General features: G+C 41.4%; 2 protein-coding genes and 8 non-coding genes across 30 annotated transcripts in view; 9 read left to right on the forward strand and 1 right to left on the reverse strand.

The window, feature by feature from the left end:
- The first annotated feature begins 202 nt into the window (after positions 1 to 202).
- On the forward strand, positions 203 to 16,783 carry TAF1D (TATA-box binding protein associated factor, RNA polymerase I subunit D). Of its 16 annotated transcripts, XM_074816269.1 has the most exons (19): positions 632 to 738; positions 837 to 885; positions 1,978 to 2,138; positions 2,975 to 3,112; positions 3,209 to 3,668; positions 3,943 to 4,118; positions 5,675 to 5,729; positions 6,030 to 6,489; positions 7,827 to 7,895; positions 8,152 to 8,203; positions 8,517 to 8,677; positions 9,433 to 9,575; positions 9,927 to 9,974; positions 10,848 to 10,885; positions 11,402 to 11,475; positions 12,818 to 12,873; positions 14,218 to 14,297; positions 15,197 to 15,256; positions 16,411 to 16,783. In XM_074816269.1, the coding sequence occupies exons 4-8, from the start codon at positions 2,988 to 2,990 to the stop codon at positions 6,324 to 6,326; spliced, it is 1,113 nt and encodes a 370-aa protein (XP_074672370.1). In that variant the 5' UTR covers positions 632 to 738; positions 837 to 885; positions 1,978 to 2,138; positions 2,975 to 2,987; the 3' UTR covers positions 6,327 to 6,489; positions 7,827 to 7,895; positions 8,152 to 8,203; positions 8,517 to 8,677; positions 9,433 to 9,575; positions 9,927 to 9,974; positions 10,848 to 10,885; positions 11,402 to 11,475; positions 12,818 to 12,873; positions 14,218 to 14,297; positions 15,197 to 15,256; positions 16,411 to 16,783. The 16 variants fall into 16 exon arrangements, with proteins under 16 accessions (XP_074672362.1, XP_074672357.1, XP_074672361.1 ...); XM_074816268.1 differs by lacking the exon at positions 8,517 to 8,677; XM_074816266.1 differs by lacking the exons at positions 7,827 to 7,895; positions 8,517 to 8,677 and adding an exon at positions 12,203 to 12,310 and having other exon boundaries at positions 12,396 to 12,873.
- LOC141920373 (small nucleolar RNA SNORD5) lies at positions 7,940 to 8,011 on the forward strand. Its single transcript, XR_012622316.1, has one exon. It is a non-coding gene; the product is annotated as a small nucleolar RNA SNORD5 (small nucleolar RNA).
- LOC141920369 (small nucleolar RNA SNORA40) lies at positions 9,196 to 9,322 on the forward strand. Its single transcript, XR_012622312.1, has one exon. It is a non-coding gene; the product is annotated as a small nucleolar RNA SNORA40 (small nucleolar RNA).
- On the forward strand, positions 9,668 to 9,806 carry LOC141920361 (small nucleolar RNA SNORA8). The gene has a single exon (XR_012622305.1). It is a non-coding gene; the product is annotated as a small nucleolar RNA SNORA8 (small nucleolar RNA).
- On the forward strand, positions 10,206 to 10,337 carry LOC141920363 (small nucleolar RNA SNORA1). The gene has a single exon (XR_012622307.1). It is a non-coding gene; the product is annotated as a small nucleolar RNA SNORA1 (small nucleolar RNA).
- On the forward strand, positions 11,050 to 11,122 carry LOC141920358 (small nucleolar RNA Z40). The gene has a single exon (XR_012622302.1). It is a non-coding gene; the product is annotated as a small nucleolar RNA Z40 (small nucleolar RNA).
- On the forward strand, positions 12,632 to 12,763 carry LOC141920366 (small nucleolar RNA SNORA18). The gene has a single exon (XR_012622309.1). It is a non-coding gene; the product is annotated as a small nucleolar RNA SNORA18 (small nucleolar RNA).
- LOC141920360 (small nucleolar RNA SNORA8) lies at positions 13,545 to 13,683 on the forward strand. Its single transcript, XR_012622304.1, has one exon. It is a non-coding gene; the product is annotated as a small nucleolar RNA SNORA8 (small nucleolar RNA).
- LOC141920362 (small nucleolar RNA SNORA25) lies at positions 15,300 to 15,429 on the forward strand. Its single transcript, XR_012622306.1, has one exon. It is a non-coding gene; the product is annotated as a small nucleolar RNA SNORA25 (small nucleolar RNA).
- A 706-nt stretch (positions 16,784 to 17,489) lies between the features above and the next one.
- CEP295 (centrosomal protein 295) overlaps positions 17,490 to 22,694 on the reverse strand; it is a 43,709-nt gene continuing 38,504 nt past the window's right edge. For all 6 annotated transcript variants that reach the window (XM_074816288.1, XM_074816287.1, XM_074816283.1 and 3 more), the window contains 6 exons: positions 22,172 to 22,345; positions 20,939 to 21,056; positions 19,958 to 20,149; positions 19,299 to 19,407; positions 18,679 to 18,778; positions 17,490 to 17,850 (listed from right to left, as the gene is read on the reverse strand). In XM_074816288.1, the coding sequence (XP_074672389.1) occupies positions 17,815 to 17,850; positions 18,679 to 18,778; positions 19,299 to 19,407; positions 19,958 to 20,149; positions 20,939 to 21,056; positions 22,172 to 22,345 (729 nt within the window). In that variant the 3' untranslated portion in view covers positions 17,490 to 17,814. The remainder of the gene's footprint in view (positions 17,851 to 18,678; positions 18,779 to 19,298; positions 19,408 to 19,957; positions 20,150 to 20,938; positions 21,057 to 22,171; positions 22,346 to 22,694) is intronic.

The raw sequence follows: 22,694 nt of genomic DNA on the forward strand, positions 1-22,694 counted from the left end.
GCCCGCCCCGCCACCCCCAGCATGGCGGCCCCGGGGCCCGCCCGCCCCGCCACCCCCAGCATGGCGGCCCCGGGGCCCGCCCGCCCCGCCACCCCCAGCATGGCGGCCCCGGGGCCCGCCCGCCCCGCCACCCCCAGCATGGCGGCCCCGGGGCCCGCCCGCCCCGCCACCCCCAGCATGGCGGCCCCGGGGCCCGCCCGCCCCGCCACCCCCAGCATGGCGGCCCCGGGCCGCAGCTTCTTCCTCTCTCCCTCCCTCCCGTCGGCCTGCGCGGCTCTCGCGAGCGCCCGGCGCTATTTAAGCTCCCGGGCGGCCATTTCGCGCCCTCTGAGGCGGTGGCGCGTGAGGCCGGGGTAGGTGGCCGCGGGCACGCTCGTCATCCGCCGGCATCCGCGGTGCTGGGCGGCGGGAGCGGGACACACGGGTGGGGGAAGAGCCGCGGCGGCATCGAGTCGTGCCCGCCCGCCGAGCGCCTCCGCCGCGGAGCCCGGCTGCGGGGAAGGGCGCGGGGTGGGTTGACGGCCCGGCCTGCCCCGCCTCGCCGGGAGTTGTCCTCAGGTGGCGGCCGCTGGTGAGGGCCTGCTCGGGAGCGGTGCCGGTGGGCTGACCCCGATCTCTGGTAATTTGGTAGGTGCCCACGTACAAAATGTCTGCCGTGGCGCCGGCCCCAGCGAGCTGCTGGCAGCTGAGCTCGGCGAGGTGGGGGCGGGCGGTGTGTCCACCGCCTATCAACTTGAGGTAAATGTTGGTGAAGGAATTGATGGCTCTTTTGGGAGGAGAGAAGGTTGTGCGAAATACTTAGCCAGTTACATGTTGGTTCTTTTTTGTTCCCTAAGGGATCTGTGTGAGGTGCCAGCTGTTAAGAATAGAGCTGCTGTAGAGTTGGTGAGTGATGCTTGGCTGCTAAGTACCAGCCACAGCCTGTGCAGTCAGAGTGCTGTCACTGCGTGTGTTCCTGCTTCGAGGTTGGGCTGTTCTCTTTCGGGGCGTTGTGTAAACTGATGGTAGCGGTGTGTCTGCAGCTCATCCAGGGCATGGGTGCAGGTTGCTCTCAAAAAAACACCTCCACAGTGAAGGGCAGGGTGAGCCCCTGTGCTTATATTTTAAGTGTGTTAGGGTGAGTTTAAGGTCTAGTCTACTTCTAAGCCTGTATTTAATGCCGTTTTGGAATGAAGTATTTTCATTTTGAAAGATGCAGGGGGGTATGAGATAAGGGGCTTAGTGAGCAAGCATATAGTTATGCAATATGCTATAAATATGTCATTATGCTTATCTGTTAGTTGTAAGTAAGAAGTGAGGTACCTCCTAATAAGGGAATAATTCGAAAAGCTGGTTAAAAAGCTGGTTAAAACTAGCTTTGTGGTTTGAGCCACAGCCTGAAACCTACTGAGACTGGGCAGAAGACAAAGGTAAAAAGTTCAGAAGTGAGGAAGAAGAGGCGCTTCATCCCCAAGACCCCATCTATGACCACCAGACAGCACTGTGCAGACTCAAATAGGAAGAGTTAAAGGAGGAGTGAATGGAAATGATTTCTTGGAACTTATTATAATAGAACGTGCCTTTTCTTGGAAAAGTTATGAATATGTAACGCTTTACTGTATAAAGCTTTGGGAAATTCTACCCTGGCGCACATGTTTGGAGGAATGATCCCCCATGTGCCCCAGCGCTGAATAAACATACCTACTCTGAAACCTTTTAGGCTTTGGAGTTTTGATTCCGCGAGTCAGGGTAGGTTGCAAAAAGTTGTCTAAATGCAGACTGCATAAAAATCAATCACTGATGTATGGCTGCAGCAGATTTGTGTTATTTTTATGCTCTTTGAGAATAACTTTGAGGTCACTGTAGCAGTATGGGTTAGAGAAGAAGTGGAACTTAATATTGTGAGCAGTCATGGCTGTTCGTGTTCTATGGCCATTTGTTCTGACATGCTGTTCTTATTCTGTACTACTAGTCTATACACATCTACTGTATTTTCAGACTTCTCAATCTGCTGTTGCACACCTTTGTCTTCCCATGCTTTTGGGAAGCCTTCTTCCTGGATCTGCAGTAATTGGTACGCTGAAATGTGAAACCGTTGTGCAGACAATAGCGGGTTTCCTGAGGACATTAGATGAGTTCTGCTATAGTGTCTTCAGATGGTAAATTTTGTGTAACTACATTTGAAATAATGGGTACGATGATGGGTTTGTGAAACTAGAAAGTATAGTGAAATTGAAAAGATACAGATCTATAAGGCTAGTAAATTACTAACAAGCAGGTAAAATAACTCGAGGCTATTACCTAGGAAGGACTGGTTCCTCTGCTGTGTGTTTAAGTCCCTTTTGTATAGACTAGGGCAGCTGAAGGGGTGGCTTCGGTTGTCTTGCAGATTCAACTGAAAACTAACAGGTATTTTGTGGCGCTAGTCCACGTTTTGATTGATAACCAGAGAACAAAGGGTTGATGGATTGTTAAGAGGAGGAGGCTTTAGGTATCATGTAGCTAGCAAAAGAACAGGGAAGACAGCGTTGCTTCTGATGGGAACAGTGTCTTAGATTGTAAGGTTGTAAACCACGGTGAAGTGAGTATTTGTTTAACTTAAAACTAATATCCTTTTAAGCTGTTGGCGACACATACATGTACTTGCTTAAAGGAAAACTTATATTTCTAGTAGGCAGAGGGTTAAAACGTCCAGAACTCACCTCTACGAGTTTCTGAACAATCTCATGCAGTTCTGAAGTTAGCCTTGCTTTCAGCAGGAATTGGATGAAAAGAGCTGTAAAAATCCCTTCTGACCTAAATTATGCTATTATCTTGAGATAAGTGGCTGCAAAATAACTTACTCTGAAGGTTAATACATTTGTTCATGGTTCATAGGAAAATCTGTGTCGAAGTTCTTATAAGTTGACCCTATTAGATGGGAGTGGTGGAAGGCTTGTTACCTGATTAACATAGAATATTCTTTTATTTTTTGAATTGTCATTGATTTTTTTAGGGCAAACTGAAACATGACTGATGCAGATGAATCCCAGGCTTCTGGCTCTGATTATCTTGATGCAGATGAGCTTAACAGTATACCTAAATCATCAGCTGCTTCAGCTGAGGTTTTACTGGACAGCAGTGATTCAGAAATGTGAGTTTTTATCTCCAGTTCAGAATTTTTCATGTGAAGAACCTGCTATCATAAAAGTACACATTCTTTTGAAACTAAATATTTTTTCTTCTTCAGTGATTTCTCTGCTGCTAGTGGCAGTGAGCACCATCCTAAGTGCTCCAGTGCACCTTCAAAGCAAAAAAGGAGATCTCGATCTTCAAGGCAACAAGCTGAATCTGTTGCAGGAGCGCATGACAATGAAAGCTCTTCAGATTCTTCTCTGACCCCTCAAAGTCCAGTGAAATCATCGGAAACTTCCAAGAAGAAGTCAAAACTCAATTTGAAAGCCATTTTTGCCTATCACTTCAGGGGAAGGAAGTTTAAGGCTGCTGCACACCGAAAATACAAGTGTGGCTCAGGGAAGAAGAAGAAGAAAAAGTATGAGAGCACAGGGATGCCTAAGGGGAGGCCACGACTGACAGCCTCACCTCAAGAGCGAAAGAGAAGGCTTCAAGACAGAGGTTTTCAATTCCCTTTTGTTGAAAAATATTATGGAACAAAACATCTTCCCTTAAAGATGGTTCTTGAATATGAGGTGAGTCTTCTGTTTTGTGGGATAATGTATTATTTTTTTACTTGGTCTAAAAATAGTGAATTTAAATTAGCTATGTTGTGCTTCTGCCTGATGTGCTACAATAAAACAGCTAAACAGTTTTTCTGTTAAACGGGACGCTTCATGTCCTCTGTTTAATATTAAGACAAACACAGCTAAAATAAGGGTGTCAATATAATACTAAAATTCAGTTTGTAATTTAAATGCTTTATAGTGGTATTTTTAAGATCTCACTTCATGTATTTTTTTTCTTTAGCAAGCAGCTATAAAGGGATTTTTAAAGTACATTGAAATGCTCAAATATGAAGACCATCTTAAAAAATCTTTAAAAGCCCTTCAGGCTAGTGAAGACTTAGAAAGAGAAGGTCTGATAGCACGGAAACACAAATATTTAGATGATGAAGGCCCCATTTCCCCTATTGAGGAGACAAAGTAAGTTCGTCTTTTATTTTTTTAGGTGGTATAAAACTTGCTTTTTTGTTCTGAACTAAAATATAAGTTTGTGTGTATACGGGTAGGTGCATCACACCCCCCCCACCCCTCCAAGCTCTTGGTCACCCCCAGCCTGTTTGCTGGCACAGGGAGAGCATCAGTGCTGCTTTAGTTGCAAATCCAAAACAGCACCATGCAGGCTGCTATGGAGAAAGCGAACTCCATACCAGCCAGCTGCTACTCCAGTTGAGGAATTCAGGAATGAGGAATGAGGAATACAGTTGCTTGTAGTAGCACGTGATTTTTTGTTCCTGCCCAGTCCGTTTAACCTGTATCAGCATTGTGTAATCTAAATGTGAATATCTGCTTATGAAAGCATTGTTTAGTTTGGGAACAAAATGCTCAGCCACTTGGGATTCTGTGCTTGTAAATGTGACTTGGAAGTTCTTGTTAGAATGAGATACTTCTAATCTTAAGACTGATCATTGTTTCAAGTGGTGATTTGTACTGTCTCATTAAAGTGACATAGAAATGTTTTTTAAAAAATAAATAAAAGAATTCCTGAAATTAGTACCTGTGATTATCCCACATTAAGAGGGGGAGTGTTTTATGACAAAGACTAAAGGCTATTTTTTTCTTTTCCTTTTTGCTTTATTAAGTATTGAAGTATCATTGGGTCTTTCTTTATGGTCAAACAGTTACATGCAATAAAGGGATCAGTAAATCAGCAAGAATACTTAATGTTGTAAATATACTCAGCACCTTAAAACTAGAAAGCCTAAAGACAGTGTAAAGATACAGAGGTGTCTTTCAGCTACTGTTCACTTCAGTAGTCACTCACACTGCTGATTTATGTGAGTTGAAGTATTGGGGTAAGTCTGTAAAATGAGTAACAATTAATTTGATCTCTGACAAAAGAGCAGAAGAAACAAAGTTCTGTAGAATAAATGCAAGTCAGCTCACCCAGACACTCCATTCTTTATATGAAATGAGTAGTAGATGTTCTAGGTTTTGGAACCAGTCCTCTCTGTGCTGCTTATTGAAACCATAGTACTCGGATGGTTTCATCTCTTTCTAGGGAGTCCTTTCTATCTTGAGAGAAACCTGTGGTCGATAGTGGAATGGAATTTTATACTTGTGTTTCATGGCAGTATGAAGAGAATATTTCTCAGTTATAATATCGGACGAAAGCTGTGTACTCGTGTTAGCTGATGCCTGTCCTCTTAATTTCTTCATTATATTCTGCTTGTTTTCTAACTTGCTTTCTAGCCTGTTTGCTGGTGTAATCCTAAATATCTTGACACTACTATTGATGTCTGCTACTAAATCTTTGTTCTGCTGTGAAGCACTGCTTCTGTCCTGCCAGTGTTGCCAGTTTTGCTGTCGGAAACTATCATTTGGGAACAATCTTATGTAGAAGTAGTAGTATTTTACACCTATAAGCCATAGTACTTGTATATATATTAAGAGAAACCAGGGCTTGTGCTAGGAAAACAGTTTATGCATTTTAGCCTACTATAAAAGTACAGAGCTTGATGTGAATTTTTATATTTCAGTGATGATGACAGCTTGAATTCTGAAAATCAAGGCGACCTTGATGTCAGAGTAGTGGTGAGTAAATATTCCTTAACTTCAGAAACTCTCTAACCTTCTTTCTGTTCTGAGGTTAAAGAATTAGTAGATCATGTTTGGAATACTTAATTCTTGAGCTTAGATCCAGAGTTAACTGTGTGATACCTGTGAATCCTGATCTGTAATGCAGAAGGAAGTTGTTTTGAGAGTCCACGCTCCCCTCTTTGAAATAATGCTGGAATGTATAGGAATTCTGGAGCTCTCTGAAGAGTTCTTAACATTTGCAAAGTTACTACCAAAATCTTAACCTTTGAATATTTCTATCTTCCATTTTCTTAGGAGAACAGCTCTTTCATTATAAGCAGCAAAATTCCCAGGAAGAAAAAATCAAAGCTAGGAACAAAACATGCAAAATCAACTGAAGCAATGGAAACAGAGGACAACAGCTCTTTCATTCCCAGGAAGAAAAAATCAAAGCTAGAAACAAAACGTGCAAAATCAGCTGAAGCGATTGAAACAGAGAACAGCTCTTCCATTATAAGCAGCAAAATTCCCAGGAAGAAGTCAAAGCCAGAAACGAAACATGCAAAATCAACTGAAGTGATTGAAATAGAGGAGGATGAAGACTGCTGCTGAGAACTCTGGGCTTCTGCAAGGTTCACCTTGGTGAACAGAGAACTTAGAAATAAGGTGACCCTGGTCACTCATCAGACACCTTTTCCACCCACTTGGTTTAAACCGTTGGTCTGAAGTCAATGTTGAGCTACCAACCAACCAACCTAGTCAGATTGGGTTTAAGGTGAGCATCTTGGGCTTGTGTCTGAGACCGTTACAGAACAAGTATAATGTGTCTTTTTGCTAAGCTTTTAAGTGTCTTCTGTGCTGTCCTGTATCAAGTGTATAATATCCTTGATTCAGTGGCTGATAATCTTGCTGAAATGCTAGCTTCTGCAGCTTGTCTTCTGTTAACCAATGGATCATAGAATTTATGTAATTAAAACCCGGAAAACAAGTTCCAGGTACTGCAACGTAGCAGCAGCACAGTGAAGTGCATGCATTTGCATACATACATACATATGCAACTTACAAAGGGCAGTTTGGATGCCTGCCTTTCATAGGTGACTTTTTTGTGAGTGGTACTTCAGAGATTATTTTCCTGTGTTTTAAGGAAATGCAGGTTATGCTTTGAAGTATTTTGAGAGCTAAGTAAGGGTTGAAGACAGAATTGAAGCTTTAATGCGCATCAAGTGCCAACAGTAAAAATGCAGAAGTGGTTAGTCAACTTAGACAAAGGTCTGTTGCAAAATATGGTTAATGCATTTGAAAGATGATAAAATCAATTTGTATTGATGTTGTGTATTCCATGCGGAATAACTTTTCAGAAAACTAATTCTCTGCTCCTGAATGTAACGCAATAATCTGAAGTTAAATTGTCTTTAAAATAACTGTAGCAACGTAGTGAATCTTGGATTAAAAGACGCTTTTTCCCCTCTTGCCCTCCTCTGTCCAGAATGGGTTCTGAGGTGAACATGACTAAGCAGATGAAAGCTCTTTATAATGACAGTACTTATCAAGCATTGCCCCAATTGCAAATACCTTTCTCAAAAGGTGTTTTAGACAGTTGGAAACATGACTAGTGAATGGTTAGAAATGGTCTGAAATATGGCTAACTCCTAAATGACAAGGCTGTCTTGGTAGCAGTAGAAATAAAAAATTTTTTAAAAAGTTTACTTGTGACTCCACAAGATTTAGAAACGAGAGGGTGGTCTGCCTCACTCAAATACTCTAATAACCAAATCGCTGTCAGCAACAAACAACTGTTCAGCAGGTAAAAGTAGTCTGTGCCAAATTGGGGATGTTGTCAGAAAAATACTTAATATCTACTGGTTTAATTTTTTTCAAAAAGTAGTTGACAGTATGATGAGATTTATAGTAAGTCCTCAGTATGAGAGCAGGTCAAGTTGCATTCCCTGTATCCTTGAATTAAGGTCCCAAATCTTTGTAAAGGAAGTTTGGGGTTTTCCAGTTGCAACTTGGTAGCTCTGAGGACTAAAACTGCAAAAATTACTCTCTTCAGTAGTTGAAGATTACATTTAATATTGATCCGAAATTAATGGCTAAATGTAACTCTTTCAGGCATCTACCTGAGAAATACTGTATGGCTTGAAAGACTCATCCTGGATCTAGGAGTGGGGTTCTTGCTTGGTAAGGCGTAGCGAGGTGGTATGTGGAGTCCTGCTCATTCTGCAGTTCATGTGATGAATTTTTCTGTTCAACTGCTGAGTGACTCAGAAATGAACTAAATTTCAATTCTGATTAGAACTGGATAAACACACATGAAAATCAAGCTTATTACAATTGCTAAATTGATTGCAGAAGCCTAGCTTTTGGCTTTAGGAATCTTCAGTTATTTGACCATATCTGATAGTTCTTATCACTTTTCTTGCTTTTTTCCTTGTAGTTTATGTTGCTTTTGGAAGATGAAACACCGCTTAGTTTTCTTGATGTGCAAGGTAAGCTGTTACTTAGCTTGCAATTCCTATTTTATTAAGGTAGCTTTTTTTGCTTTGCTTCACATAACATTTTGGAGAAACAGTATTCCATAGTTCACTGTGAATACGTGAGTGTTTCATAGCTGTGCAACTTCTGTGTGAAGCTTCCAAAGTATTGAGTTCACTGCACCATCCCTTATCAGTCTGACCAAACTTAGAGCCTTTAACCTCTGCTTGACTGAAGACTAAAACTTCCAAGTTCTTGAATACTTGTGTATTAAATGCAGGTTTTGTTAGAAGCTACTTTGTTTTTACTTGGTGTTGAATGCTGCAGGGCAGCCTAATCTTACCTGATTGGTTTGGACACTACCTGGGACCTTCTCAGCTGGAGATGCCGGAGAACTGCTGTACACTTAAGTCTCCTGGTGGTGCCCCACCCACACTTTCTGTACCGGGGTGTATTGTACAACTGCAGCTTCTGATCACTTCCCTGTGGTAAAATTTCATCTTAATGCATGTCCCATGCAAGAACAGGGGAGACAGCAGAAAGAAGCTGGTGGTTTTGCACATACCTGTTGCTAAAGCTGGTAACCATACTGCAGTGTGTAACTGTACTGCAGGGTGTGACCTTAAGAGTTCACGTGGCTTCAGGAGAGCCTAGGAAATAGCATGGAAGAAAACGCCGTGTCAGATGGAATAGGAAAACATCTTTAACGTGGGGAGCCCTGAGCTAAAGCTGGGCAAGTAATGAAACTTCACAGGAACGTGCATGATAGGATCAGGGCATCTTCTTTGGCCATTGCTGCAGTAAGGGTGCTGGACTAGAAAACACCAGTTTGACACAGCATAAATTGTTTTTTATGTCAGCATATCTGATACTGAACCTCCTTGCCACAGTTATTAATTCTAAGTTTATAGCAGACTGACAAAATAACTTGATTTTTATGTACTGCTAAATGCTGTTTCAAAAATAGTGAAAAATAAGACAAAAGTTGATGCAGTCAATCTGTTCCAGCACGTGTTCAGTTTTTGTCTGTTGCTGTAGGCAAAAACCTGGAACCTAGTGCTTAGAAAAAACCCTTCTTTTGCAACCCACAGCTGATGAACATATTAGTTGTGTTACTTATATGAAGGGACAATATTTGCATGTATTCAAACAGCAGTTCGTTTGAATGCCGATGAATCTAGGGCATGAGTTTCATGTTTCCAATTTGCAGAAGTGTAGTTCAGTTGTATCGATTTCTTTGCAGACTCTGCAGATGAACACACCAGCTCTGCAGCAGTGAGCAGTTGCAACTTTTTTCGTGTGCTTGAATTCTTGCGGCTGTTTGCCCTTCTGATGTACAAGATCTGGTACTTCGGTGGACTTTTGTGGAATGTGTTAGTGAAAGATGTAAGCTTTGTGTTTCTTCTGAGCTTCAGCATAAGAATAGTAGATTTCTTCAGACAAGTACTGTTTCTACAGCAAGTAATCAGACTAATTAGTGCACTGTATGGTATCTGCACCCAGCAGTGTCTTCCTGATGGGGTGTTCAAAAAGCAGTGCTACAGTATTTCAGCAGCTGGCATTGTTGGTTTTCATGCAGATGTGCTGGTTAAACTTGGTATTTCTGTTGAAACAAGTAGATTGAAAGTTTCTTATTGGGAAGCTTGTCAAATACAACATTAAAGAACTGTTGAACTGTTATCAGATAAAAGTAAGAGTTAAATCAATGACCTTGTCCCAAAATATTTCTTCTTGAAGGGGCATTCCTGTGATGTCTGGAACACACTGGAAAGCCTCTACTTCAGAGTAAGTATTGAGGAAATAGTTGTTTTTTCCCTAGGTAAAGGTAGTTGGGTGAGGATATAAAAGCTCAAGTCTCTAGCTTTTTGACTGCCTTTTTACATGGAAGCAATGTTTTATTTTGAAACACAGATCCAAGTACTGGATGTCAGCTAGTGACATGTTTCTTTTCAAGTTAACTGGCTAGGCTTCAAAATGAGAAACTATTCTGCAGACATGCTGAAGAGTTAATTGCTATGCCTCGTTATTCAGCAAATAGACACAACTCACTGTGTGTCTGAAATGAAAAACGTGGCTAGAAGAGTAACAGGTTATGCTTTCCTCACTGTAAAGTTAATTGCAGTGGTGACAATGAGACCTGTAACAGGTTTACTTAGTGGGACAATTGCACAACCATAGTTCAAAATGCACCTACTGTAAAATCCCAAGGATTAGCTTGTTTTGATGTTTTTGAATTCTGCATCCTGCCTACTAATGGAAGTAGAATTAGCAGGTAGAGGAAGAATACAAGTAGTGCTGCATTCTTGTAGATAGTTTATTAGAGCATATTTGTAAGCTGTCTTAAAATGGTGTCGTGTATGCGTTTTCTTTACATCACACTATCAGCTGACTGTTAGGTAACTCCCTTAGTTGTACCTTCTCTGCCATAGTCCTCTGACTTCTTAAATTGCAGGTAGATGTTCATAGTTGTGTGATAGACTGGGCTATGGCCCTGATTTCAAAAGGAATGCTTTGTTTCTGGCATTAGCATTCAGGCAGTGTAACTGGACTATAGTCTGCCTGCTTCATAGTGAGTATAAAAGTACTGAAATCTTAATAAATTACTGAAATACTGAAGAAATTTGGAACTACTACTCAGATGCAACAATTACTTTTCAGGAAGTCCACATGATGGTCAACTCTGAACTAGTATCTTGGTAAGTTACTGTGATTGTTCTAACCCTTGCCTGTTGTACGTTAGCTGTCTTTCTTTAACTTGGTGAGCTGGCTATATTATTGGTTTTTCTTACTGAGAAGATGCAGCGTTGCTTTAGAAGACTGAAGGGCTTATCTTCCCCAAAACTTGAGAATGGTGTGAGGAACTTGTTGTGATGATTGGCAAAATGTTCAACTGCTCTGAAGAGAGTGAGTGAGACTAGCCTTTCTGAACAAATCTCTTACATGAGTGTCCTTTTCGTGTCACTTCATTCTGGGCATCTGAGTATTTAACACAGTGTTTTGTGTCAGAGAGCAAAGATCATGATTCTGTGACTTTCTCTTCAAATTAAATAGGATACTATTCAGACATTATGGTAGCTTTAAGTGTGATTCCAAATAGATGCTGTCAGGAATACCTTTAGGTGTTAGAACCACTGAAATACCAAGTACTGCTCTAGGTTCTGCTGGTTTGTGTGCACACACATACAGTTTGTAACCTTATCTTGCTTTTTCAGGCGGTATGTAATTAGAGAAAATGAGAGAAGAAATGCAGGATGCCCTTTCACAGAAATCTGAAGCCCCTTCTAGGGTTAGTATGACATCTAAGGTTCCACGTATTCCTTAACGATTGCAGGGCTTGGGTTTTCAGTGGCTGGAAGTCTACATCAAGTCAAACTTACTGACTTGTAGAGGGTTTCAGAGACTTATTTCAACACTATGTTACTGTATTTAATGTAGCATTCACTCTGTTAAGAATTTATTTTAACTTTGATTTGTCCAAAGAACACTCATACAAATTTCTCATCAAACAGGAGGTGATCACTTTAACTGCTTAAACTGATAGTTTTGCTTCTACAAATAAGTTAACACTTAGCAGTAAAGTTAGAGGGAGGATTCTGTTGGAGCACAATTTAGTAGTTCATTTCCTTTGTTGTCTCCCTTTCAGGAGTTACTTCATCTTCCCCAAATGTTAGTGTGTCATTTACCTTCCTTCCCCTAAATGTCTTGAAACAAGTAAAAAGACACTTAGTAGGATCTGTATGAGAGACCTTTCCAGTCTGCTTGATTTTTATCGATTGTGTTAATTTATAGCACCAGAAATCACAGAATCATAGAATCATTCAGGTTGGAAAAGACCCTTGGGATCATCGAGTCCAACCATCATCCCTACTCTACAAAGTTCTCCCCTACACCATATCCCCCAGCATCTCATCCAAACGACCCTTAAACACATCCAGGGATGGTGACTCCATCCCCTCCCTGGGCAGCCTATTCCACTGTCTGACCACTCCTTCTGTGAAAAATTTTTTCCTAAGGTCCAGTCTAAACCTCCCCTGTTGCAGTTTAAAGCCGTTCCCCCTTGTTCTGTCGCTAATCACCTGTGGGAAGACACAAGCACCAACCTCTCTACAATGTCCTTTCAGGTAGGTGTAGAGAGTGATGAGGTCTCCCCTCAGCCTTCTCTTCCTCAAACTAAACAGTCCCAGCTTCTTCAATCTCTCCTCATAGGATTTGTTCTCCAGGCCCTTCACCAGCTTCGTTGCCCTCCTCTGCACTCGCTCCAGCACCTCGATATCCCTCTTGTATTGAGGTGCCCAAAACTGGACACAATACTCCAGGTGTGGCCTCACCAGTGCAGAGTACAGGGGGACAATCACCTCCCTACTTCTGCTGGTCACACTATTTCTAGTACAAGCCAGGATGCCGTTGGCTTTCTTGGCCACCTGGGCACACTGCTGGCTCATGTTGAGGTCTATCCCGATAGGATCTCTTCTGTAGGTTCGTGTCGTTGGAAATGCCTCACAGAATAAACTTGTGGTTTCGCTTTACCCATTGAACTACCTGTTAGCTCTGTGGGATAAAACTGCAAGACAAATCTCTGCAGATGCAGCATCACAGGAACTGTAATAATGCGTTATGTTCTCCTTTAGGTACTGACTTACGCTGTTGATACAAATGAAAAAATTGATTCAAATGGAAAAGCTTGGTAAGAGTCAAAAGATAGTGTGTTCTGGGACTTCAAGTGTAACTAACATGTTGAATTACATGGACTGAACTTACTCTTCAGCCAGGTTTTTGTGTAGGTACCTGATTTCTAACACTTTCTTGTGGTTTGAGTTTCTTAGATGGCTTGAAACAGTTTATTCCCCCTTTGATCACAAAGGAGTGATTCTTTTTTCTTGTTTTGGTGGCTATAGGTAGGAAGAGACAGCACTATGGTCTCTGAACTTGAAGTAACTTAAACATGCATTTCTGTTCTGTGTCAAGAGATACTTGATAGTTTCATACTGAGCAGCAGTATTTGGGTTATCTTTAAGTTTGGGTCTTAGAGTTAATTTCTAAGCAGCTTAGCCAGTTTACTACTATACAGTTAAAATTCCTGGCTTCTGTTCTATTGAACCCAGGGTTTAAACTAAAACAAGCAAAATATTCTGGAAGAAGTATAACTGCTTCACAGTAGGATTATATAAAAACTTAGAATTCTGAAGCTGCTCTTCCTGTTAGGTGAGATTTGTGGAGTCTGTTTTCCCTTTTAGCTGCGTGGCTGCTTTTGGGAAATGAAGAGTACTTCAGTGTAGTTTATCACTAGACACCAACTGTGCATACAAAAAGTTTGAATGTTAAAATGAGCCGTTGCAGATGAACTACTGCAGCTCTTGCACTGTATGGTATCTGCACCCAGCAGCATTCTTCTGATGGGATGTTCAAAAAACAGTGCTACAGGAGTTCAGCATTTGGCATCGTTGGTTTTCATTCTGCTGTGTCTGTTAAACCTGGTATTTTTGCTGATACAGTCTTTGTCCTCTTCAAAGATTTGAGTGTACTTGCTTTCTATTTTCATGTTTCAGTTGAGAACTGAATACTGGCCTCTGGAACTCAGCAAGTCCATTCAGTTTGTTTTCGTTTTTTTTTTTAAACAGCACTTTAGCAAAATCCACATTGTTTTGTTACACTAGGACGAGCGGTGGAACATAAGAGCCTGTTTGACAGGGAAGTGCTGAGTTACTTGTCAGTTCAGAAGGTTTCATGCAACTTTAAAGAAGTTTATGTGTTAATGTGGTGTGGAGGATTGTAAACATGCTCAAGTGACTTACAGCTGGAGTGTTGAAAAACACATCATACTAATTGCTGTTTTGGTTTTGTGTGCTTGACTGGTAGAACATCAGTGTTTAGATAACATAGGCCTGTGATAAGGTCCCTGAGTCTATTGAACATGCTTGGGATACCTGCCCTGCTGTGGGAAAGAGCAGAGTGGAAAACTATGCCTGTGAAAATCTCTGATATACAGATGAAAGCAGCAGGTTCAAGATCTTCTTTTCTTTCTGGCTAGCAAGGACTGAGCTCCGGTGCCTGCATCCCTGCTTGTGTGCCTCTGCCTGGCTGCTGCTGTGGAGATCCCTGGGTTGTGAGGTAACAAGAATAAATTTACTCTTTGCAATTTCATCCATGGTTGTGTGGTTGTTCTTGTGTCCTGCCTGTCAGCTCACACACTTGGTATGACTCTAGAACATTGAAACTTTAGTGAACTGTTCTAGAAAAGTCTAGAAGTTGTCTGGTAGCAGAGACGGTTGGGCAGTGATCACCCCAGATTTTGGCAGTATCTGAGCCAGGGTGCTGATCAGAGTCATTCTAGTGTGTCTATCTACTTCAAGTGGATGTCACAGTTGTGCAGCAAACTGTAGTACCAGTTTCTGCATTGGACTGCTGTTGATTGTGAGGAATTCCTCTGTACTTGGAGCTTTTAACAAATTGTAGGCTTGTTGGTACTCAACTTGGCTTACATATTGACAGGATTCATTGGTCCTTAACAAGAAAGGGTAGGAAACTTGATTTAAGTCCCAGATTTAAGTTGGTGGTAACAGCAGTGAGAGGAGAGTACCTGGTCATTACCAAGGCTGCTAGGATTTTGCTGTTTCTAGCGAGTTGTGGAGATGACCAGAAAGCAAGTCCATCAGACTCTTGAATTGCCACATGATGTGGCACCAAGTCTGCTGGGAATAAAGCTTTAATGTAGGTCAGAGACACAGCACTCCCTTCTGCTGTTAGGGTGAGAGCAAGTTCCTGCAGAGGAGTAGGTATGGGGGTGTATGCTTGGGCAGCTCCAGCACCAGCTGCAGAGGAACAGAAGTTCTGGTTAGAACCTTTGTAACTGGGACTCTGGAAGCTGCTGTGAGGGTGGTGGTTGTGCACACACAAACAAAAAGGGGAGACAAAAGGCTGCTCTATGCAACTTACATCCAACTTCTATGTTGTTAACTCTTCACTTGCACGAACCAAATCTGACTTTAACCCATGGCGTCTGCTACCAGGTCACTGCATGCCAGAGGGCTGAGAAACACCACCTGAGTACCACCAAAGCAAGCCTGAAGGTAAGAGTGCTCAGCAAAATTGCTGGTACTAAAAAGAAATTCAAGGTCACTTCAAAGAGGGTTTGCGTGGCTGAAAAACCAGCAGCTCTTAACGCGGTGACCACATATTGAAATCCTCTGCAGGATGCCGTGGACACTTGGTGTGTGCTATGGTCTATTTATGAGGAGATACACCTTATGGAGTGATGCCTCTTGGAGTGACAAAGGATGTTTATCTGTTGCCTTGGGTTTTTTGAGATGCTGATGTAGGGAAGAGGCTGTTCAGTTTATTCAGAAACGAGCTGACTTCAGCATGTGAAGCTGTGGAACAACAGGTTGATACAGTTGTGGCATGAGCAGTCTTGTAACTTAACTGCTGCTTGTGTGTCCAGAGAAGGACAGCAAAGCTGGTGCAGGGTCTGGAGCACAAGTCTTATGGGGAGTGGCTGAGGGAACTGGGGGTGTTTAGGCTGGAGAAAAGGAGGCTGAGGGGAGACCTCATCGCCCTCTACAACTCCCTGAAAGGAGGTTGCAGCGAGGTGGGTCTCAGTCTTTTCCCAAGTAATAAGTGATGGGACAAGAGGAAATAGCCTCAAGTTGTGTCAGGGGAGGTTTAGATTGGAGACTAGGAAATGTATTTTCACTGAAAGAGTTGTCAAGCATTGGAAGAGGCTGCCTGGGGAAGTGGTTGAGTCACCATCCCTGGAGGTATTTAAGAGATGTAGATGTGGTGTGTGGGGACATGGTTTAGTGGTGGACTTGGCAGTGTTAGGTTAATGGTTGGAATCAATCTTGAAGGTCTTTTCCAACCAAAATGATTCCATGATTCCTTTTCCCTCAGCACTGATACATTCCTAGAGTTGCATGGAAGTCTTAGAATAGATAATCCTGGAACAACTAGGTGAGGGAGAAGTGCAGAGTGGGAATATTATGACACTTGGGGAGCTGGCACTGGAAAATCATGCTTTTGCCCCTCAAACATTTTAGTAAGGGGGGTAAGCATGTGCTCTGTGTATTACTGCATTTATAGCAGCACCATGTCTGCAAATTAAATTGCTTCAGAGGAAGCCATGTTATGCTAAGTATGAGGAAGACAGCACAGTTAAATAGCTTTGCTTTTCTAGAAAAACACTTCTCTGGAGTAAAAGTGCTAATAGATGCTTTTTCTCTTTCAGGTCCTGATGATGTTGCTGCAAGTCTGGTGCAAAGACCAGCGCACAGCTCTTCCAACTAGAGACAGAACCTTCTCCAAAATTAAACATTCAATTTCCCCTTACTGCTTCATAAATTGAAATAGTTAGTGCCTGTTATTTGGAAACCAGTTCAGAAGCACAGGGACCCTTTCAGCTGTGATGTGCCTGTTTTGCCCTCCTGGGAGATGCAGCAAAGCTGCCTGCTTGGTGTTGCAGAAGAGCTAACTATGCTGAGTGGATCAGGTTGTAATTTGACTGGAAAAGGCTTTACCAGCTGTTTTCCCTCACTTCCCTGTTACTCAACTCTACTAAAGTGCCACAGAGGTATTTATTTAAATAAAACCAATGTCTGAAAGCTGCAGCCTGAGATTACTTCCTGTTGCTATACTGTGAGCAAACAAGGAGGGCGAGTAGGTCATGGCTTACTGGTAGCAAAGTGTGGGCTTGGCCTCTTCCCTTCTGACCGTAAGAGTATTCATGAGTCCAAGCCAGAGCAGCCCTTGTGAACCCTGAGGGTGAAGAGGGGAGAACTGCACCTACTGTACACCTTTGATCTTTCACTGCAACAAGCTTCCACCTCACTTAACTCCACAGACCAACAAGCTCATTTTGGCTTTTGCTCTCAACTTGGCAGGGAGGTAACATTGCTTTAGCTACTGCACTATGGACTGAAAAAAAAAAAGTGAAAACAAGCCTAAGTTGTAGTTAACTCTCATCAGAAATAGGCTAAGACTCTTCTCTGCTTCATTTCAAACAGAGCAGGTTTAAGGAAATGGCCCTGCTCTCTTCCGTGTGCTGATAACCAAATGCAACTTTATAGCAAAAGTTGAACTTTGAATTTGTCCTGATGATATAATTACTTAACTCTGAAGTGCAGTTTAGGAAACTTGGATAAAAGAACTACATTTGGAAGTAGTAACCATATGAGGTTTTTATCAGGTGCTTTAAGATGTACATTGTGAGTGCAGGAACCCACACTTCCTGATCTTCAATCACATAGTGCAAACAACAGATAAAAATTTCAACTTTACAGAAGAAAGCAGTGTCTTGCATCCTGAGGATTCAAGCCTTAAAAAAAATTTATTTCAAAGTGTTTTATACATGTATATTACAAAAGTTAGTATCTTCTTTGAACACTGAAAAGTCTACTCAGTCAAACCCTCTTTAAAGCTGCAGTCGATCTGCTGTAGTGATCTCAGATACAACATGAGGGTACTCCAGTACTCCACCAATTTTCCTTACTTACAGTTTTCTGACAGCTTAAAGCTGAGGATTCCTAAAGGCTCCACAACTAACTTAAGTCTGTGGTGTTCAGTGGTCTCTTGGATGGTACCAATACAGTAGTGTTCCTTGCTGCTTAAAGTCTTGTGCTAGTCACTGTGCTTCTCAAGTCTTCTTGGCTCGTAGTTTTTCCAGCATTTTCTGCAAATAAAACAAGCCATGAGACTACAGTAGTGTAGCTTAAGTGACAACTAAAAACGAGCATAGTTAGGTGGGCGTAACTGAGGTACTACTTGTGTATAACCTGAGCATCAGTAACACAGTGCAAGTCTGGATCATGGGGCAGACTTGCTACTGCTCCAAGGTAGCATGCAGATTTCAGGGGAAAGGTGTGCTTATTTATCTTTTAATTATGGAATCTGCACAACAATATAAGAGCAGCAGCAATTTATTCCACCACAAAAAAGTTGAGGTGGTCAGTGCTAGAGGCAGGATTTGGGCCTGCAGCCCCCAGCAGCAGTCCCAGCCTGTCAGGGTTATCAAGCATTTCCTTCCTTCAGTTGTCTGAGGTGCAGGAGGGGAACAGGTCTTATTGTGCGACACTGTTCTAGAGCAACTGCAGGCAAACCCAGGCAGGAGTCTTGCAACCTGAAGTTCAAGTGTGCTCAACCAGGCAGAATCTTAAGCTACCTGGAGTAGCCAACGCAGCCAAAAAAACCCCTTAAAATCTGCCTTATAATGGAGATTTGGTCTAGTTTGGACAAATAAAACCCCTGCCTTTCTTTTGCCAAGTAGATTTTCTAGCAGCTGGGGTCCCTAACAGCCTTTTTGGAGAAAATTGCAGCTCAGTCATACTGTTAACAAGGAAATTTTTAAGTGGGATATACCAATAGCATCACCAAAAATCCAGAGTGGTTTGATGGTCTCAGTTTCAGCTGCACTCACACCACAGAACTATGTCTTAGTCTAATTAAAAGCTCAGTGAAATCAGAACAAACCAGGTAGGACAACATTGTAGCAGACTATTACCTTTTGAAACTCTTTAGCCTTTTCTCTGTTTTTAGCATAAGCTTCTTGCCTTGTTTTTTCTTCCTTTGCAATTTTTACTTCTGCAAGTTGATTATAAAGTCTGTCAAAACAGTAGGAAAAAAAATGTGTCTTGAAGAAGGTGGCCAAGCTGGAATAAGTTAACAAGTTTAAAGGTTTATACTGTCTCAATTGCTAGGAATTAAGAAAGGAAATTTTGACTTGGCTCTCCAGTAATCTAGAATCACTTCAAATTCTTCAGCTGCATGTAACAAACACCCCAGCCAGGAGCTGTACTTGCTGCATGTTACCAAGTGCCCACATGCAACTGTGAATTGCTTCAAATTTATTCCAGCTTCATGCATTAACTGGCACAACTGCCTTAGCGTGAGGAAAGGAGCAGGCTGCCAGTTACATTTCTTACTGCCAGCTGTGTGAGGGAACTTCCCAGCGGACACCCGTATCAAACACACTTGGCTTCCCTCTCCCAGCTGTTCCACGTAGGCAGCATTGGGTCCAACTGGAAGATCACAAACTGCTCTGACCAGCAGCTTTAACAAAACACAGATGAACTACTTATGCTTCTTTAATCCAAACTTCTCCCACTTGTGTTCATACAATACCTTGAAGTACACTGCTGCATTTCAATTTCTCCAGACTTCTTGTCCTCTGGAGAAGACACTTTCACTTCTCCTACTTTCTTCAACTGATTGACAACTGTACCTTTTTCTCCTAAAAAGAAAAAAGCCAAACTTACCTTAAACTTCAATCTCTAGTCCAGCTAACTCAAAAGCATGAGAGGTTTTCAAAGATTTTTAAGTGACATTACAAGAAAGAAATCAGCTAGCCAGAATGGACACAATGGAGATGATGTCTTGTGTTAAAAATAAATCTTCAGTCTCACTCATTAGGCTGCAGCCCATACTTTAAGCCAGCCATGCTACTCAACAGCCAGCTTCCAACTCCCCATTAACAGACATTAAGAGATGCATCAGTTCACTTAATAGGGTTGTTCTTTGATAAACAACTATTATTTGCAAGGACACTTTATGACTACAAAGGTGTGGGCAGATAGTGAAAATATGAAGAGGACCTGTAAGGGCATTTACAACACTGAAGAGGTAGCCAGACAGCAGAAACAAACTCCTCACATCCTTAAGAAAACAAATTAATATCCTAGTCTGCAATAGCAAAGATGCAACAAATGTGAAATCTATTCTTCAATACAAAACAGCAACTGAAAGGATACCCAATACTATGTCTTTCCTCCAGATAAACCTACCAGACTCTTTTTGCCTGCTTAACTTCTCAGACTTTCCTCTTTGAAACTGTCTTGCTTCTGGCTTTTCATTTTCTCTCTCCCTCTTTTTCATTTCTTCTACTCTCTTCAGAGATTTCTGGATGAAGTTGTTCTTTCTTTTTAAAAAAGATTCTTGCAAACTTCCGGGTGCAGCTGCAAACTCCAGCAGCATCACTGTGAAAGAAAATGGTAAGTGTGAACATTTCTCACTTTTAGCAATGAGCAGTATCGCCTCTAGTAAATCATACATTTCAACATATTTCTCCTGAAATGCTGAGCTCAACTACTTCTGTAAATCAGATGACATTGTGAATGATGAGTAATCTTGTAAAGCAAGCAGCAATTCAGACCTATGGAATCTAATAACTAAGCAGGTCTGACAAGACAAATACTGTGATAAATACGGCATCAAAAGCATCTTGATGCCTCAAAACATATCAAAGACCTGAGAAGTCCTTAACACAGTTAAGTTCTGTCAATTCCTGTCTTTCATGTTACTGCTGTTCATCTTGGACAAAAAATATTTCAGTATTTACTTATGTTCCACACTATCATCAGAATAGAAAAAAAAGGACATTTTTTGGCTACAGAACTTGGGGACTAACAGGAAATAAAAAATAAGTGAGGTTGCAAAAATTACATGACAAACCAACCACAGAACACCAGAAATTTTTTCAAAATTAAGTAGTGACAGCACAAAAAATCCAGTGTACTGTAGGTATTATGAACTTTCATGAAAGATAGCCTGGCATAGGAAAAGTCAATACTTCCTTGTCAATAAGGCATGTCTTAAATCTGGGTCAAATGTACTACAAACCAAGCCTGAACAGCAAGACGCATTTGCCCAAGTAAAAGAAGCTGTATGTTTTCCAAAGAAGTGGTGTATTTTATTAATGATTTTAAAATTATAAATAAAGACTTTCTCTATCTCACCTTCACTATATTCAAGTTACACACAATTACCTGCAGTTTGATGTGATGGCAAGTGACTGTCATTGGGACTCTGGGCTGTGGAAGAACTGTCAGGCCTTAGGAACACTGAATAATCTGCATCTGGAGCTAGTGGTAAAAATTCTTTCCCCTGTTTCAAAAGGAATCAGTGATTGGAAATACTTAAAATATACCATAAATTTGAGTGAAATGGTAGTGCTGTACCACTAGCATTAGACCCAATGCAAATAAGATATAGTCTTTATAGCAGATGCAAGAAAAACATCAGAAAAGGATCTCAGTAGTAAGTATTAAAAAGCTACTTTCTAAAAATATTTTTAGATACAGAATTTTAAAACTTTAAAACAATCCATTAAAGACCCCTTGCCCACCAGATTTCAACTGCTGCTGCTTAATACAGGGCTGCATAATTTCAACAGAGGTGTTTTTCTTTCCTCCTGTTTGCTTTTAGTTCCCCCCCATCATTCTCTTACTGCTGCGTCTCCTTCCCCCAGCAGGAAGGTAACACTCCCTGCAGCAGTACAGCTTCCAGCTGCCAACCTCCACCTTACCCACATTTCAATTACTTTATAAAAACCCATTCTTAGGCACTTCTAGAATCTTCTCTAGATGCCTTCTGCAATCGAAACATGGTTTCATCTAATCTATTCATCTAACAGACACACACTACTTGGTTCTATGTTGATTCAGCACCCAAACTATTCTCTCATTACAAACCAGTCCCTCTACAATTTACAGCCTTTGCTTTATATAAGCAAACAGCAAAAAGCATCCCACAGGCAAATTAAGCATCACAGTATGATGAGCTGATCATATTTTCCTCATAAACCTCAAACTGCTGTGTGGTCCTGGTGTAGCTCCATCCACTAGGTAGGAATTTTTCCTCTTTTACCTGTTTAGTTTGTAGCTTTTGTTTTGTCCCACCCTCTCCTCTCCTTCAAGTCTTCTACTAATGGGATACAATTTAGTCTTGCAAACACTAGTAAGATGGTTCTGTTTCTCAGCAAAAGTCTTCCCAAACTCTATCTACACTGACATAAGGTAGTGATTTTAAGGAACAGCCCAAATTTAAGATATATTAGATCTGTTTGGAAAACATAACATCAAACCAGTATGATCTAAGCAATTACTAAGCTTGGATAACCCTAACATTCTCTCGTTTTGCAACAGTGGATTAAGGATGCTACAGTGGGAACTCTCCGTAAGACTAAGTTAAAATCAGAATTACATTAGATAAAGACTCACCTCAGTAAAAACATTAAATTCAGACTGATCCACACATGCTGGGTGATTGATTTTATCCTCCTTAATTTTCTCTTGGTTAGTATGTTCAATGTCTGATTCTGCAATGCTGATGTCATTTGAGCTTATCAGAGTGAGTTCAGGTTCTTCCATAATACCACACCCTGACTCAGTCTCCTAGAAAATACATTATACAAGACATCAGTATAAAAAACAAATCACTATTTCCAGCAATAGCAACAGCTGTTATCTTGTCAGAAAGAGGAGGCTCGTTCAACATGTAGAAGAAAGAAAATCTGCTCCCAAGCAATAACTGAAATACAGAAAGAGCACTTTGTCTGAGGTTTTGATGTATGTGAACCCTGGAACTTAAGTCCAATGCAAAGTATTTTATATACAAGGTGTAAAAAACCAAATAACCCAAAGCAACCAAACCATAACAAAAACTCCCTCTCCTCCACTCACCTCAAGTTTAAATTACTTAGTTCTAGGGCTTTTTTTAAGCTACATCAAAACTATTTCCTTA

Source organism: Strix aluco, chromosome 2, assembly GCF_031877795.1.
Source record: "Strix aluco isolate bStrAlu1 chromosome 2, bStrAlu1.hap1, whole genome shotgun sequence".
NCBI classification, from domain to species: Eukaryota; Metazoa; Chordata; class Aves; order Strigiformes; family Strigidae; genus Strix; species Strix aluco.